Source organism: Neolamprologus multifasciatus, chromosome 14, assembly GCF_963576455.1.
Source record: "Neolamprologus multifasciatus chromosome 14, fNeoMul1.2, whole genome shotgun sequence".
NCBI classification, from domain to species: Eukaryota; Metazoa; Chordata; class Actinopteri; order Cichliformes; family Cichlidae; genus Neolamprologus; species Neolamprologus multifasciatus.
Genome location: NC_140452.1, coordinates 24,349,313 through 24,364,254, shown reverse-complemented (window position 1 = coordinate 24,364,254; position 14,942 = coordinate 24,349,313). Strand labels below are relative to the sequence as shown.

General features: G+C 38.6%; 1 protein-coding gene across 1 annotated transcript; it reads left to right on the top strand.

The window, feature by feature from the left end:
- Positions 1 to 5,492: 5,492 nt before the first annotated feature.
- siae (sialic acid acetylesterase) lies at positions 5,493 to 13,409 on the top strand. Its single transcript, XM_085130590.1, has 10 exons — positions 5,493 to 5,562; positions 5,909 to 6,070; positions 6,329 to 6,483; positions 6,677 to 6,815; positions 7,076 to 7,244; positions 7,387 to 7,469; positions 7,548 to 7,681; positions 7,875 to 8,029; positions 9,642 to 9,828; positions 11,047 to 13,409. Exons 1-10 carry the CDS (start codon positions 5,508 to 5,510, stop codon positions 11,314 to 11,316), a joined length of 1,509 nt encoding a protein of 502 aa, XP_084986716.1. The 5' UTR covers positions 5,493 to 5,507; the 3' UTR covers positions 11,317 to 13,409.
- Positions 13,410 to 14,942: the final 1,533 nt, after the last annotated feature.

Below are 14,942 nucleotides of genomic sequence, written 5' to 3'. Positions count from 1 at the left end.
CTGGAATAGACATCTGTGCTGTTTCTCAGATACAACGGCAGAATTAGATCTGCACATTGGTGGAAAAGAGGTGAGTGATGCATAAAACCTGATTCGAGGAAAATACCTTCCTTTTTTTAAACCTGATATTTGCTTTATGATGAAATTATTAGAAGAACAACCAGCGCAGATTACCGCTTTTGACTAATGACATCATAACCACTTTTGGGGAAAACATTGTGTATTTGATAATGAGGTTGGTAACTTTTAAATGTTAAATCTAGTGGACCAAAAAGCCTGCAACCTTCAGATTTAAGGCACTTGATGGCTGATCATTTGTACTCACTCACTCACTAGTAACAGACAAAAGTGTTTCTAAGGTGGTGGATGGAAATTGGGATAAAAAAAAAATCCAAATCATGATGTGCAGCTGATTCTTGTAGATTTGTCAAGATGTAAAACTAGCTCTAAACAGATGAGTACAAATATTGGATTCTAGTTTAATGTAATACAACAATCGGGTTCTTTATATTGCTGCAAGAGTATATTTGGAGAAATGGGCTCCAGTTCTACTTGTTGAAAAGCATCTATTCTTGCATTCAAGCTTCTTCAGAGTAAAGTATTTCTGCTTTTGTTCTCATATAGTGCCAAAACACAGGCTGTCCCTGGCATAACTCTAGCATCAACAGATTTCTTAATGTACCAGAACTGAAAAGATCAACAGAGAAACCGATTTCTGGAGGCTTTTCTTCAATAAAAAGTATGCACATGTTGTGACCTGCTTTTGCTGTTAGACTTTTTTATTTTCTTCTGTTATCTTACCAACTGGCACATCACAATGAATTAATAATTAAATAAAATAACAACAGTTAGATTACATGGTTTTTCTGTTTTAGGATCCATCCCTGAGACAAACAGAGTGTAGCCTATAGACTGACACTGGATGCCTGAGCTGGTGGCTTATTAGAAAAAGGACATGGCCTTTCTTGAACCTTTCCCTAAAGAAACTGTTTCATTGTACATCAACATTACCTATGGCTAGGGGGTCTCTGTTACTCCCTCTAAAGACATTTTAGGGCCAGCACCGATATAGTGTTGATGTTAGCATTTACACTAACTGCTGGGTTGACAGTGCAGCAAGACACTGAACCTTAAATTGGCAGGCCTGTCCCCAAGGGTGGGCAGATTATCTGCATGTTAATGAGATACACTTTGTACACGCTAAGTTAAATCACTTATTTTATTATTTGCTATTATTTTTGTGGGTTGTCCAAGTTTTACGTGTAACAATCTTTAGAATCTTTAACTCCTAAGACAAAGTCATCCCTTTTCTCTTCTCTTGTGTTTTTAATGAAGGCTTTTGATTAGAAATTTGGGCTCTGTGTAGCTTAAGTCTCTCTAGCACTAATCAGATTTTACCGGCACTTCCTTTTATCATCAATCACTCTTCATCGAAAGGAGGCATCTGGAAAATCTACTAAACCTGAAAATGTCAGAAGACATTTGTCTCTACGGTCAGTTGGGATAATTGGACATGGTGTTGATTGGCGACCTCTCCAGGGTTTGTAATAGGCTCAGAGCAGTTTGTCTGTTCATTTTGTAATTCCATTTGGTGAAAACACCATGAATAAAATAATAATAACCATTTCTTTATTGTTTATTACATTGAATCTGACCTTTCACTTTAAAAATAGTTTGTGGAAATATGAGATCAGTTTTTTTGAGCAATGAAATACAAATAAATAATCCCTTCAAGGTTTGACAGTTTGAATAAAGAAGGTATATCAGCAACAGAATGTTTTGAAATTTAATTTTGCTTCCTGTGTGAAACCAAAGAAACCCAAAGTAATCATAGTGATTACGCTCTCTTCATGAGTATTTATGACAGCAGAGGAGAATGTGCAAACTGAAACTGCTAATGAAGCAAAGGGATTTTGCGCAATATAGTGTCTTTCACCTAGTCAATTCAGAAATGTAATTCCCTCTCCATTTCCTTTTAATCAGATCCAAAGGGCCGTATATTTTACAGCCTTTTTATTAGACGCAGTTTCACAGCTGTTCCAACAAGGTTGTTCTTCAATTTGACAATTACACTGCTTAACAGTGGAGCTGGAATGTGATATGCAGGCCTGTTAAACTTAGAGTAAATCAATGAAAACAACATAAAAGAAAATGTTCTCTACAGTATATGTCTCACTGTTTGGATTAAGAAAAAAGCCCAACTGAGAGACGTACAGCTGCTGGTGAAGTTTTACATTGTGGTAATTTCAGTTTTATGTACTGACACAGATCTTTAAAGCAGTTTGCAATGGTTGGACATTAATGGTGGCCTCATGATGTACAGGACGTGAACATTTCACAGTTCTTCCATTACTTTATGCCCCAACCAACAGCTTTCCTATTCTCCTGCCTATAACCATCAGCTATTTTTGGTTATTACTGACATTCAGTTTTAAATAACATGCCAACAGAACACATTGTGTTCATTTGTCTTTGCTGAAGCCAAACAGGTAAACTCCTTTGGTAAATAAGCACCTGGCTGGTAAGCTGTTGGATAATTAATGTTGCATCTGCTTTCATTTTTCATGCTGTTGTTTCAGTCTATAGATGTTAATTACTGTGGCATTCATAAGGATTCACCTCACAGCAACACACCGTTCTGTGTATCTGAGGAGGATGTTTCAGAAACTTGTGGCACAATAACTGATGATATCTGTTTGTGGTGTGACATACTACATGACATGACTTTCACGGCGTATAGCACACCTTGTGATGGTCTTGTCTCAAGTCATTTTTTGTGCTTTCTTTGCAGAACAGCAATCACTGTGATTTTAGGAGATTCAGCCCAATTTCTCTGACTACTGTATTTCCTTTTGTTAAAAGCATTAATGAAAAGTTATGAATCTAAAAGAAATATTGCACTTTTTTGCGTATGTATCATAATTATTTGTACTTTTCCAATGAATCGCTTTCTGTGTGTTTTCTTTTTGTTCCACAACAGGTGGAAGCAGACCAAGGCCCTATTCCTGAAAGCAGATTTAGTGAACAACTCTGAGTTGAGGTTTTCTGTTCCAGAAACATGTAGTCAATCTTTCTATGTCCAGAAACATTTATGCAGGTCATGTAAACCAGAACAACCTGCAAAAATGATCATTTCATTGCAAAGGCTCAAATTTTAAAAAAGAATGAACATAAAAGGCCAGATTTAGGGTAGACCAGGATTTGAATTCACACTCTTTGCATCAATTGTTAATTACTGGAACATCCTTTAATAACCATTGCTTCGTTAAATGAAAGCTTAAGGCACTAACTCAAAATTAGCATCTCTTTCATTTTTGCAATTAGTTCTAACAAAAGGTAATTACAAACAGCCATATATATATATATATATATATATATATATATATATATATATATATATGCAGTCTGGTAACTGACTTCCAGGGCAAAATGTATTACTTTTACGGTTTACTGGCTTGATAACTCATCAGGGATTCAAACCAAAGCAAAATGGAGACGTTGGCTCTGTCCCATTTCAGGGTCTGCACGCTTGAAGTACGCGCACTATGCGTACTACATACGGCGCGTACTATAAGTACGAGAAGTGCGGAAGTGAGAGGCTTGTGAAATGGGACGGTATATGCTTCGTCGCGCTGTTCAGGTTGCCTAGCAACCATGATACTAACCGCGAGAAACGTTACATACAGCTTTGTGTGACAGAAATGAAGGAGAAAAATGTTTTGTCATGACATCACTTTGATTAGTTGAGTATCTGAGGCTGAGACCACAGGACTATAAAACATGATTGTTGGGCTTCATTTCTGTACTGAACAGTCATTTAAGATTAGTTAGCAAATAACAATTAGCTAATGTTGTTCATGAGACTAAAATCATCTCACTGTGGTAATGTAAATATAATATGGCCAATATTATATTATTGTCAGATTATTATGATATATATATATATATATATATATATATATATATATATATATATATATATATATATATATACATACATATATATATATATATATATATATATATATATATATATATATATACATACATACATATATATATATATATATATAATATATATATATATATATATATATATATATATATATATATATATATATATAGGCTTTAAAACCAAGTTAACACTGTAAGTACAAACATCACTAATGTCACACAACTTTGCCAACATGTGGCCAACAGCAATGTTTTAATGTTCTTCATTATTAAACATTCGCACATGAATAAGTGACGTCATATTCAGTACTTACTTTTGACAGTTCACTCTTCGGCCGCTCCCTTCTGCCGTATTTTGCGGCAAAATTATCCACACCCACCGCCGCGCTATGAATTGTGGGATATAGGGGACCACGAAGCGTGCACCGGACCACGCTTGATATTTGGGGAAATCGACGGCGCATTTGGAGTATGCATTTGAAGTACACTTCGAATTGGGACAGCCGTCGTCGCGTGGCGGTGACGTAATCGCACTTAAAATGCATACTTCAAGCATGCAGACCCTGAATTGGGACACAGCAGTTGTCAGGTCAAATGTGTGAATATTGCATTTCACAGCGGCCTCTACTGTTGCAGTAACAAAGCAATATGGCAGTAGCCCGCACGCTATGCTTTCATATTAAAATATGAAGGTTTTGTGAGTGATTTTGTGAATATGAGTATTTTTAATCTAGCATGATGAAAATTTCCGTGTCAAGAGGAAATTATTTAAATGCATAATGTAAATGTTTATACTAAAGTTTGCAGCAACTAATTTACTGCAGATTGCACTAAATCTAATGCTTAAAGGGAAAAAAGACATCTTATGCCCATTGTGGTTGTCACAGTTACTCATAGTAGTGTTTTAATTATTTTAAATAAGAGGAGACATTAATGGTTTCTGTACATTTATGTTTAATTCATGACTCCAAGGGGACACAAGTGTGTTTGAAAGAGTTCTCCTAGATGGAAAATTTTTCAGGGTCATATATCTGGTATTGTCTCTTAGGGCTGGTGTCCCTGCAGGTTTTAGATCTCAGCCTGGGTCAACACACCTGAATCACATGATTAGTTCATTACCAGGCCTCTGGAGAACTTCAAGACATGTTGAGAAGGTAATTTATCCATTTAAATCAGCTGTGATGGATGTCTTATAGTATCCGATAAATGTAAAAAAAAAAACAACAACAACAACAACAACAAAAAACACAAGAAAAGATGAAATAATGTGAATTATTTATCATCATAATTGTTTATCAAGTTTGGACAAAATGTTTCGTGGAATAGAGCTCCGGACGTTTCGGAATTACTAAAAACGCGGTTGATTTTTCTGGCTTTTATTTTGAAGGATCACGAGATTTGCGCGTCAGCTGCTGGATGACGTCACGACATCGATGCACAAATCCCGATTCCCGAAACGCAAGTGATGTTTGTATCTGTTACGTGGACTGTCGCCAACAAGCGCGTGACTTTTCCCCACACAGCTTTCTGTTAAGGCGGCTCGTGCTGTGATCATGGCTGCTACACTTTGTGTTGTTTTTGCACTTTTAGCTTCTGTTCACACTTGTGGTAAGTGCATTATCCTTACGCTGCATATTGTGGCAGTTTTCGAGTTTCCAGCAAGCCTTGACCTACTTAATGTAAATCTAACTGGACCCAAAACACAGCTTCTCTCTTAGATCGTTAAAGGCATCTGCCTACTCAGGACAAAATTATCATGTGTATGTATGTTATGGGGGGTGGGGGGTTATTCATCCGCACAAGTTTTATGATTCCTTGAAACTTTAAATAACCAGGAAGTGAAATTGCTGAGACGAACACTATCTTTTGCAAGTGTCCTGGGCTGACATAGACAGCATTAATCTTGCTTGTTTTTTTAGTGTAATAAAACAATAAAACTTGTTGGTGTGTGTAGATGGGAAGTTGCGTTTTGCCTCCTACTATGGAGACCACATGGTGCTGCAGAAGTCTCCAGAGAGAGCTGTGCTGTGGGGATATGGCCCCAAGGGTGCACAGGTTACCGTCTCCTTGTCAGGTTTATTTAAACGACAAGCCTCACCGGTCACTGTGACAAACGGTAAGTACAGCACGTTGTTGTCAAAGACGGGATTTATCCTGATGTCTGTACTGAATTCAAACTAGGTGAAATTGACAGCAGCAGATATAGCGGGTACCTCACTTTTGTTTTGGGGCTTGTGTTCTGTAACTGTGGTCACTGACCTAGTAAAAGTAACAGCATGCCTCAGATTCAGTCTATGAATTTGTCTTGATCATGTTTCATAGATGCTACAATGTTACACATAGCTAAAAGTTTTTTGTTTTGTTTTTCTTCAAGGCATTTGGCAAGTGACCCTTGACCCTGTTGCTGCTGGTGGTCCATATAATGTGACAGCAAAAGTTCAAAACGATTCAGCTACTCTTACAGATGTGCTGTTTGGAGACATTTGGATGTGTGGAGGGCAGAGCAACATGTGGTTTAACATGACTCAGGTAAGGTTGTCTGTCTCTGTGCTGACATTCAGGTTTTGCCTGGTGTCAGCTGGGACATGCCAAAACCCTCTGCATCTTTGCCCAATTACAAAAGAGCCATCAAACATATAAGGCAAAAAGCAGTTTCTTCTTAGAATGTATTTAGTCATTTGTTAAAGCATATCTATTTTGTTTACTCCTCACTCTTCACCAGATTTTCAATGCAACAGAGGAGCTGTCTGTTGTTGCTAAGTATCCTTATGTGAGGCCTTTTATGGTAGCCTTGAACACAAGTGACATCGAGTTAATGGATCTGATAGAAGTAGAGATTCCCTGGTCTGTGCCCACTGCCAGTAAGATACGATTTTATTTTCGTTTTAAGTATTTATTGAGATATTGGAAAATGTGTTTATACTTAAAGGTTTTGTTTTGGATTATTGAACATTCATATAATATTTTGCATCTGTCCCTAAATTCAAGCTATGGTTTTATTGTGGTTTCAACATATGACATTATAATATGGTCTCAGGTCAAATAAATATCAACCATGATGCATATATACCGCTCTTAGCTTGCGTTATACTGGTTGATTAATGAACAGCTGTGTTTCTAGGTGTGGTGGAAGAGTTTTCTGCTGTGTGCTGGCTCTTTGGACGTTACATGTATGAGACCTTGAAGTACCCCATAGGACTGGTGGAGTCCTGTTGGGGTGGAACACCGGTCGAAGTGTGGTCATCTTCAAGAGCCCTGAAACGGTGTCAAGAAGTGCCAGTTGTAGACGGGTAAGGACATAAAGACACATTCTCCAGCTAGCCAGCAGTCTGACTGAGGTTAAGACAGCAGTTGTTTCTGTGTGTTTAATACCCATCAAACATGGTCTGTACTAACTGCACTGTGCATGTTTTCTCCATGTCGTGATCTCAGACCTAAAAAAAATTCTATTTTGTGGAATTCAATGATCCACCCATTGCTCAATATGACCATCAAAGGAGCCCTCTGGTACCAAGGTAAGACTCCTTATATCACAGGTAGGTTTGGAGTATTCAGTGACTCACATAAACTTCTGGGGTTTATCACATTTTCAGGTGAGGCCAATGCAGAGTATAACCAGGACAAGTACAACTGTTCCTTCCCAGCTATGATTGATGACTGGAGGATGGCATTTCATCAGGGCTCAGGGGGGCAAACAGCTCCTGACTTCCCCTTTGGGTTTGTCCAGGTCTGTTAGGCATTGGTTTAACACTAACAAAGAGTAAACTTGAAACATTTTTGGTGTAGGTGCACCATTACTGTAGCACTGTAGCATCCAACAGCACAAGGGCTTCTCTTTTCAGTATAAATGTAACATAGGCCAATTTATAACATTGTTTATTGTGTTGCAATGGTGATGAGTGATTCCTCTGCATGTGCAGCTGTCCACTTACAGAAAGACCTCCAAAGATGATGGCTTTCCAAACATCCGCTGGCACCAAACAGCAGACTTCGGTTTTGTTCCTAACCTCAGGATGAAGAAAACCTTCATGGCTGTGGCTTTGGATTTACCAGATGCAACTTCGCCGTATGGCACGTAAGAACAAGTGAAAGCATAGAATTTTTGTTATATCTAGTGTATACAGTGGGGGAAATAATTACTGGATCCCATGCAGAATTATTTGGTTTGTTCACTTACAAAGAAATTAACAGTCTCCAATTTTCTTTGGTAGCTTCATTTTTGTGTAGAGAGACAGAATATCAACCAAAAATCCAGAAAAGGCAGTTTGCATAAAAGTTAGACATTTATTTGCATATTCTCAAGCTAAACATTAGTACTCTGTGGAAAAACCCTTGTTTCCAAACACACAAGTTTATTTAAATTCAGTCTTATTTATATAGCGCAAAATCACAAAAGCAGTTGCCTCAAAGCACTTTGTATTGTAAGGTAAAGACAATAATATATAGAAAACCCCACCAATCCGATGATCTGCTATGACAAAGCTCTTGGCGACAGTGGAAAGCAAAAACTCCCGTTTAAATGGAAGAAACCACCAGCAGAACCAGGCTTAGGAAGGGACACAGTCATTGGGGGTAAGGGGAGGTGGACAGGAAAAAAGAGACACTGTGGAAGAGAGTCAGATATTAATAAGAATTGGACATATAATCAGATCAATCCTTATACAACAGTTGGAAGAGCTTGGTCTCGCCCGGCGGTTTGAGTATCTCAGGGTCTTGTTCACGAGTGAGGGGAAAGGGGAGTGGGAGATCGACAGACGGTGCTGCAGCTGCAGTAATGCAGATACTCTAGCAATTTGTCATGTTGAAGAGAGAGCTGAGTGTAAAAGCGCTCTCGATTTACCAGTCGATCTACATACCCTCCCTCGAGTGACAGAAAGAACAAGATTGTGGATACAAGCAGCGGAAATGAGCTTTCTCCACTTCTTCATTATTTAACAGACGTGTGATGCAGTTCTCTATCCAGTTGAGTATTAGTATGCAACCTAACCCAACAATGTAAACTGTATTTTCATACGTAACCGTCAACATTTCAGAGGCCGCCTTTAATAGGCAAATTTTTCTCACAGGTATGTCAGTCACATTGTACTGTCTTAAGATGGACAGACTGTACAACTCTCTTTAGCTAATACTTTTAGCATTCTACCCAACATTCAAGAGCCACAAGAAGCTCTCCTCTCGTCAGATGCCAAGTGGGTTTTGGTGTCTTGGCGAAGGACTCTTCTACATGTGGACAAGAGAAGGTGGAGATTAAACCTCAAAACTCTAAATAGTCATTGGTCTACCCACTCTACAAGCTGAGGCACACCTGTCACATTTGGGGATGAAAATAGACTAGGTAAAAAAAAAAGGAACCCCTCCGATGTCACTGATTGTTTGTGGATGGTGAAAATGCCAAAGTCAAGGCTAGCTGTAAATGTTGCAATTTTTGGAGCCAAAAGTGGCAATTTATGGAAAAGAGGATGGAGTTGGTGCCTGTGCCTGGCATAACTTTAACATCAACAGACTTCTTTAGGTACCAGAACCAAAAAGATCAACAGGGAAGCTGATTTCTGGAGGCTTTTCTTCAATAAAAAGTACCCACATGTTGTGACCTGCTTTTCATCCCCTCCTGTTGACTTACCAACTGGCACATCTCTTAAAAGAAAAAAAAAACACACAGTTGAATGACATGTTTTTTTCTGTTTCAGGATCCATCCCAGAGACAAGCAGGATGTAGCCTATAGACTGACACTGGGTGCTAGGGCTGTAGCTTATGAGGAAGAGAATGTCCCCTTCCTCGGACCTTTCCCCAAAGAAATTGCATCCACTCAGATGTACGTCAACATTACCTATGACCAGGCAGTCTCTGTCACACCATCCAAAAACATCTTTGAGGTAAGGGTGGCAGGGATGCAAGCGTGAGTTATTGCAAATCCTAAAACTTTAGGGTTGACATTTGTATCCCTAGACCCCTTTCAAAAGTGTCCTACAGCAAGATATCCATCCATCCGTCCATCCATTTTGTTCAGCATATCTGGGGCCAAGTCATGGGGAAAACAACCTAAACAGTTGGCCTCAAGCCACCACCTCCACCTCATCTGGGGGAACACCATTGCCTTCCCACTCCATATGCCCAGCGTGTCCTGGGCCTACCCCAGGATATCTGCCTGGTGGACTATATCCATAACACCTCGCCCAGGCAGCGTTCTAATCAGATGCCACCACCTCAACTGGCTCAATGTGATGTTGAGGAGTCATGGCTTTACTTTGAGTGCTTTCTGAATGAATGTATCTGCGATCTTATTCTTTCAGTCATTACTTGAAGCGTGTCGCTTCAAGTAATGACTACATTACTTGAAGCGACTACACTACACTCACTAGGAGTCTACATTCCTACACTCCTAGTGAGTGTAGGAATGTAGATCAGCTGGTAAATCAAAAACTTTGCTTTTATACTCAGCTCTTGGTTCACCACAACAGATTGGTACAGCTTCTGCATTGATGGGTGTACCAATCTGTTTGTCATTTTCCAGCTCCCCTCTCCCTTCAATTGTTAACCAGACCCCAGGATACTTAGACTACTCTACTTGGGGCAGCAACTCATCCTAACTTAATTACAAATTACAAAGCACCTGATCTGGAGTGAGAACACCATCCTTTTTTTTTCTGAGAACCATGGTCTCAGACTTGGAGGTTCCAGTCCAATTTGGAGGCTGCTACCCTATAAAGCTTACACATTTTGAAGACAACAAATTCAAAACCAACAAACTGGGTGAAGTCCAAGAACCACCAAACTGAATTGCTCATAGCAGTGGGTCAGATACCCCATACTCCTGAACCCTCTCAAACAGGATCCTCTGAGGGACGCTTTCTCCAAGACTCGTTGGACCGTTGCACCCTGCATTCCAACACTGTCACTACTGGTGTGCAGGTTGTGTGTGCATATCAGTGAGAAACATTGTAGAATGTTACTTCTTAGATTATTTACTATTGTAGTTGTGGGTTGTCTAAGTTCTACTCCTATAATCATGCACATATTTAGCTGTAGTCAATACTTGGTGTGATGACTTCTAAGTCAAAGTCACTTGTTGTTCTCTTGTCTTTTTAATCAAGGTCTGTTGCTCGGATATTTGGGCTCCATGTGGGCCTAAGTCCCTTTGGCTTCAAACTCCTATAGTGTGGTGGGATCTGACCACCATCCAGCTGTCAGCTGCTGCGTGTCAGTCGTCTGAAGTCGCTGCTGTTCGATACGCTTGGAGAGACTGGCCCTGTGAGTTTAAAGCCTGTCCAGTCTACAGCGCCAGTTGGATTTTACCAGCACCTCCTTTCATCATCAATCACTCTTCATGGAAAGGAGGCGTTTGGAAAAGCTGCCAACCCTGAAACTGTGACAAGACATTTTTCTCTATGGTCAGTTGGGATAACTGGGCACGGTGTTGATTGGCGACCTCTCCAGGGTTTGTAATGGGCTCAGAGCAGCTTGTCTGTTCATTTTGTAATTCCATTTGGTGAAAACACTTTGTCTTCATGAAATTTGATGAATCTTCATGAAATTTGATGAATAAAATAATAAAAATCTCCATACCATTTCTTTATTACTTTGAATATGACCTTTTACTTTAAAAATAGTTGTATTTCATTGATCAGACACATAGAACTAATAATAATAAAAAAAAAAACCTTTATAGGTTTCACAGTACAGTACAATGTATCAGCAACAGAATGGTTTGAAACCGAATTTTACTTTCATTGTCAAACTAAGGAAACATTAAGTAATAATCAGTGATCACTCTCTTCATTTCCAAATGAGCCGTATATTTTACAGCCTTGTTATTAGACGCCATTTCAAAGCTGCTCCAACAAGGTTGTTCTTCAATTTGACAACTGCATCACTTAACAGTGCGGCTGGAATGTGATATGCAAGCCTATGGAACTTGAATTAAAAACAAAATACAAGTACTACAGTATATGTCTCACTGTTTGGATTAAGAAAAAAGTCAAACTGTGAGACGTACAGCTGCTGGTGAAGTTTTACATTGTGGTAATTTGGGTAATTTCAGTTTTATGTACTGACACAGATCTTTAAAGCAGTTTGCAATGGTTGGACATTAATGGTGGCCTCATCATGTACAGGACGTGAACATTTCACAGTTCTTCCATTACTTTATGCCCCAACCAACAGCTTTCCTATTCTCCTGCCTATAACCATCAGCTATTTTTGGTTATTACTGACATTCAGTTTTAAATAACATGCCAACAGAACACATTGTGTTCATTTGTCTTTGCTGAAGCCAAACAGGTAAACTCCTTTGGTAAATAAGCACCTGGCTGGTAAGCTGTTGGATAATTAATGTTGCATCTGCTTTCATTTTTCATGCTGTTGTTTCAGTCTATAGATGTTAATTACTGTGGCATTCATAAGGATTCACCTCACAGCAACACACCGTTCTGTGTATCTGAGGAGGATGTTTGCAAAACCTTATCTAGCAGCTTGTTTGGTTTCGTGATCACTCACTGTAGTGGTGTAATAACTGATGGTATCTCATTGTGGTGTGGCAGACATGTTGAAGTGATTGGGTTTCTAAAAATAAAAAGTGCTTTATAGTTTTGTTTTTCTTAGAGCTCTGGTGTTAATATGCGATCAGGCTTCCATGTTTACCTTTGTTGGAATTTGAGAAGATGAGTCACTCAAAATAAAATTGCACAAACGATGTTAATTTGCGTGGGATTTTTTATTTTTTTTAGTTTGACAGGTATTTTTTTTTCTGAAATACATTTTTCACTGATTCCAGTTAACCTGATTTTTTTTTTTTTTTAATTTATTTTTTTTATAATTTTGTTTTCTTTTTTTTTTTTTTGGGGGGGGGGGGTGAAGAATCATGTTCTCATTGCTGTATTTGTATCATTTTCCTTTGTTTGTGAAGTTCTTAACTAATGTTCTGTGCCTTCCTTGCAGAGCAGCAATCACTGATGATTTTTAGGTGATTCAGTCAAATTTTCCTGACTACTGTAGTTTTTTGTTGTTTATTTTTGTTACAAGCATTAATGAAAATGTATCAATAGTTATAAAATCAAAAATAAACTTTGCACTCTTTTTGTTATCGTATATGCTTTCCCACTGAATCCTTATGTCATGTTTGTGAGTTTTACATTAACGAATAAAGCATCGTTTCCTGTTTCAGAATAGCTGATTAGGCCATGATTTACATGAATCAGGAAGGAGGGAAAAGTAATTTCATCCCGGTCAATTCTGTCATCATCACTGAATAAAATACAATTTTAATTTATAGTGTATCATTTTATAATAATTCAGCTGTAACTTGACAGGGACAAATGTAGGAGACAGAAACTGAAGAAAAAATCTTGAGAAACCGATCAGAGAAAGCAAAAGACGGATCTTCCCACAGATTATGACAATTTCATTGTCTGAATAATTATTCCCTTAAAAATTTAGTCTATTGATGGAAAGTAGTGACCTCATTTTCTTGTGTTTTGTTTTGCTCTTTAACATTACTGAAAAAAATGCATCATGAGATTTAGAGAAAAATTCTGCTTTAATGTTCCCCAGCTGTACCATTTATAATATCATCTAATATCAGCCTTCAGTGACAAATAATGGCTTACTTAGGCAGAGATGTTTTACTGAGTTATAGTTCAGCAATAGTTCCAGATTTAACTAAAAAACTACAGAACAAGTTTTTTAAGTCTTTAATGAAAACCTGGAAAAGCTGTTCAGTCAGAAAAATAAATAATAAGTTAATTAATTGGTTAATACCATTGACTGTAGAAAACATGGACGACGCGACCCCGCCTCCTATCATTATGCAAAAATGAAGCCAAAATACCCCGCTTGTGGAGGCTGCCATCTTGCAAATTTGGAGCCAGAGTCTGCGCAGTAGTGACTTGAGGTGGAGCGACTGTGTAACGCTCCCGCCCACACACCCGCTGGACGTGACCGCAAACACGCCCCCCTACACTTTTTACGTAGCCCGGCTGCTTTTGCTGGTTTACCACGACTGACTACTCGTTTAATTAAGGTAAATACAACCATGTCACTGTTATAAAAAAAGACACACAGCTTATCATCTTATAGTTCTAAAATCACCCTGTTGTTAATTCGTTAGTTAGATTAGCCGCTAGCATACGCACTGTGTTGGAGGCTTGTTGCTAGCTAGTTAGCGATGCTACACACCTGCTACTCTTAATAGTCTTCAACACTTATGTTTTTTTTTATTCATTTTTAGACAGGGATGAGATCAGCTGCACACTCTACAGAGACCCAGAGTTACTGTTAATATCAAAAATATAATGCTGTCCTTTGAGATTTTAACATAAGACTGTGAGTGTAATGGATCTAAAACTGTTTACATCTTCAGAGCCCTCTACAGCCTGGTAACATGGAGACTTTAAAAACATCAGCAGAACGTTTCAGTAGTGTAGTCTAATTTGTTCTTTTCATTTAATAATAGAGTCCATATTATATCAACAGCTGCATTCACCCTGGAGAGAAACTAGTGAGGGAGACCATCAGGACCAAGCTGGGTTTCCTGGGTCCAGAGGTTTGGAGATTCTTCCCTTTCTTTCATCACAGCTGTCCTGTGCCAGAAGTTCTAAAAGGCATCATTTAAGAAACACCAGGAACACTGAAGCTCATTGCATTGATCATGCAGGACTCATGATCTCCACCAGCAGCTCCCTCACAGGGAAATCTTCAGCACTCCTCCGTAGGCCCGCCCCAGGAGATGGATAAACCCAGCATTTCATCAACACTGTGATGAGACCTTTGGTTTGTGTAATGTTATAAATACTCAGATACTCCCCAGAGGCTCCGGACTTTTACATAAAGATATTATATTCAGTCCTGTAGAAAGTTATATATTTAAAAATATGTGATCCTCTCTGGTTACTCTGGTATGAATAACTCTGAATCACTTTATGGTAAATAACACACTATCTGCAAAAAACTGAAAGAATTCTAGATCACAAGTTTGTAGTTCAACATACAAGTG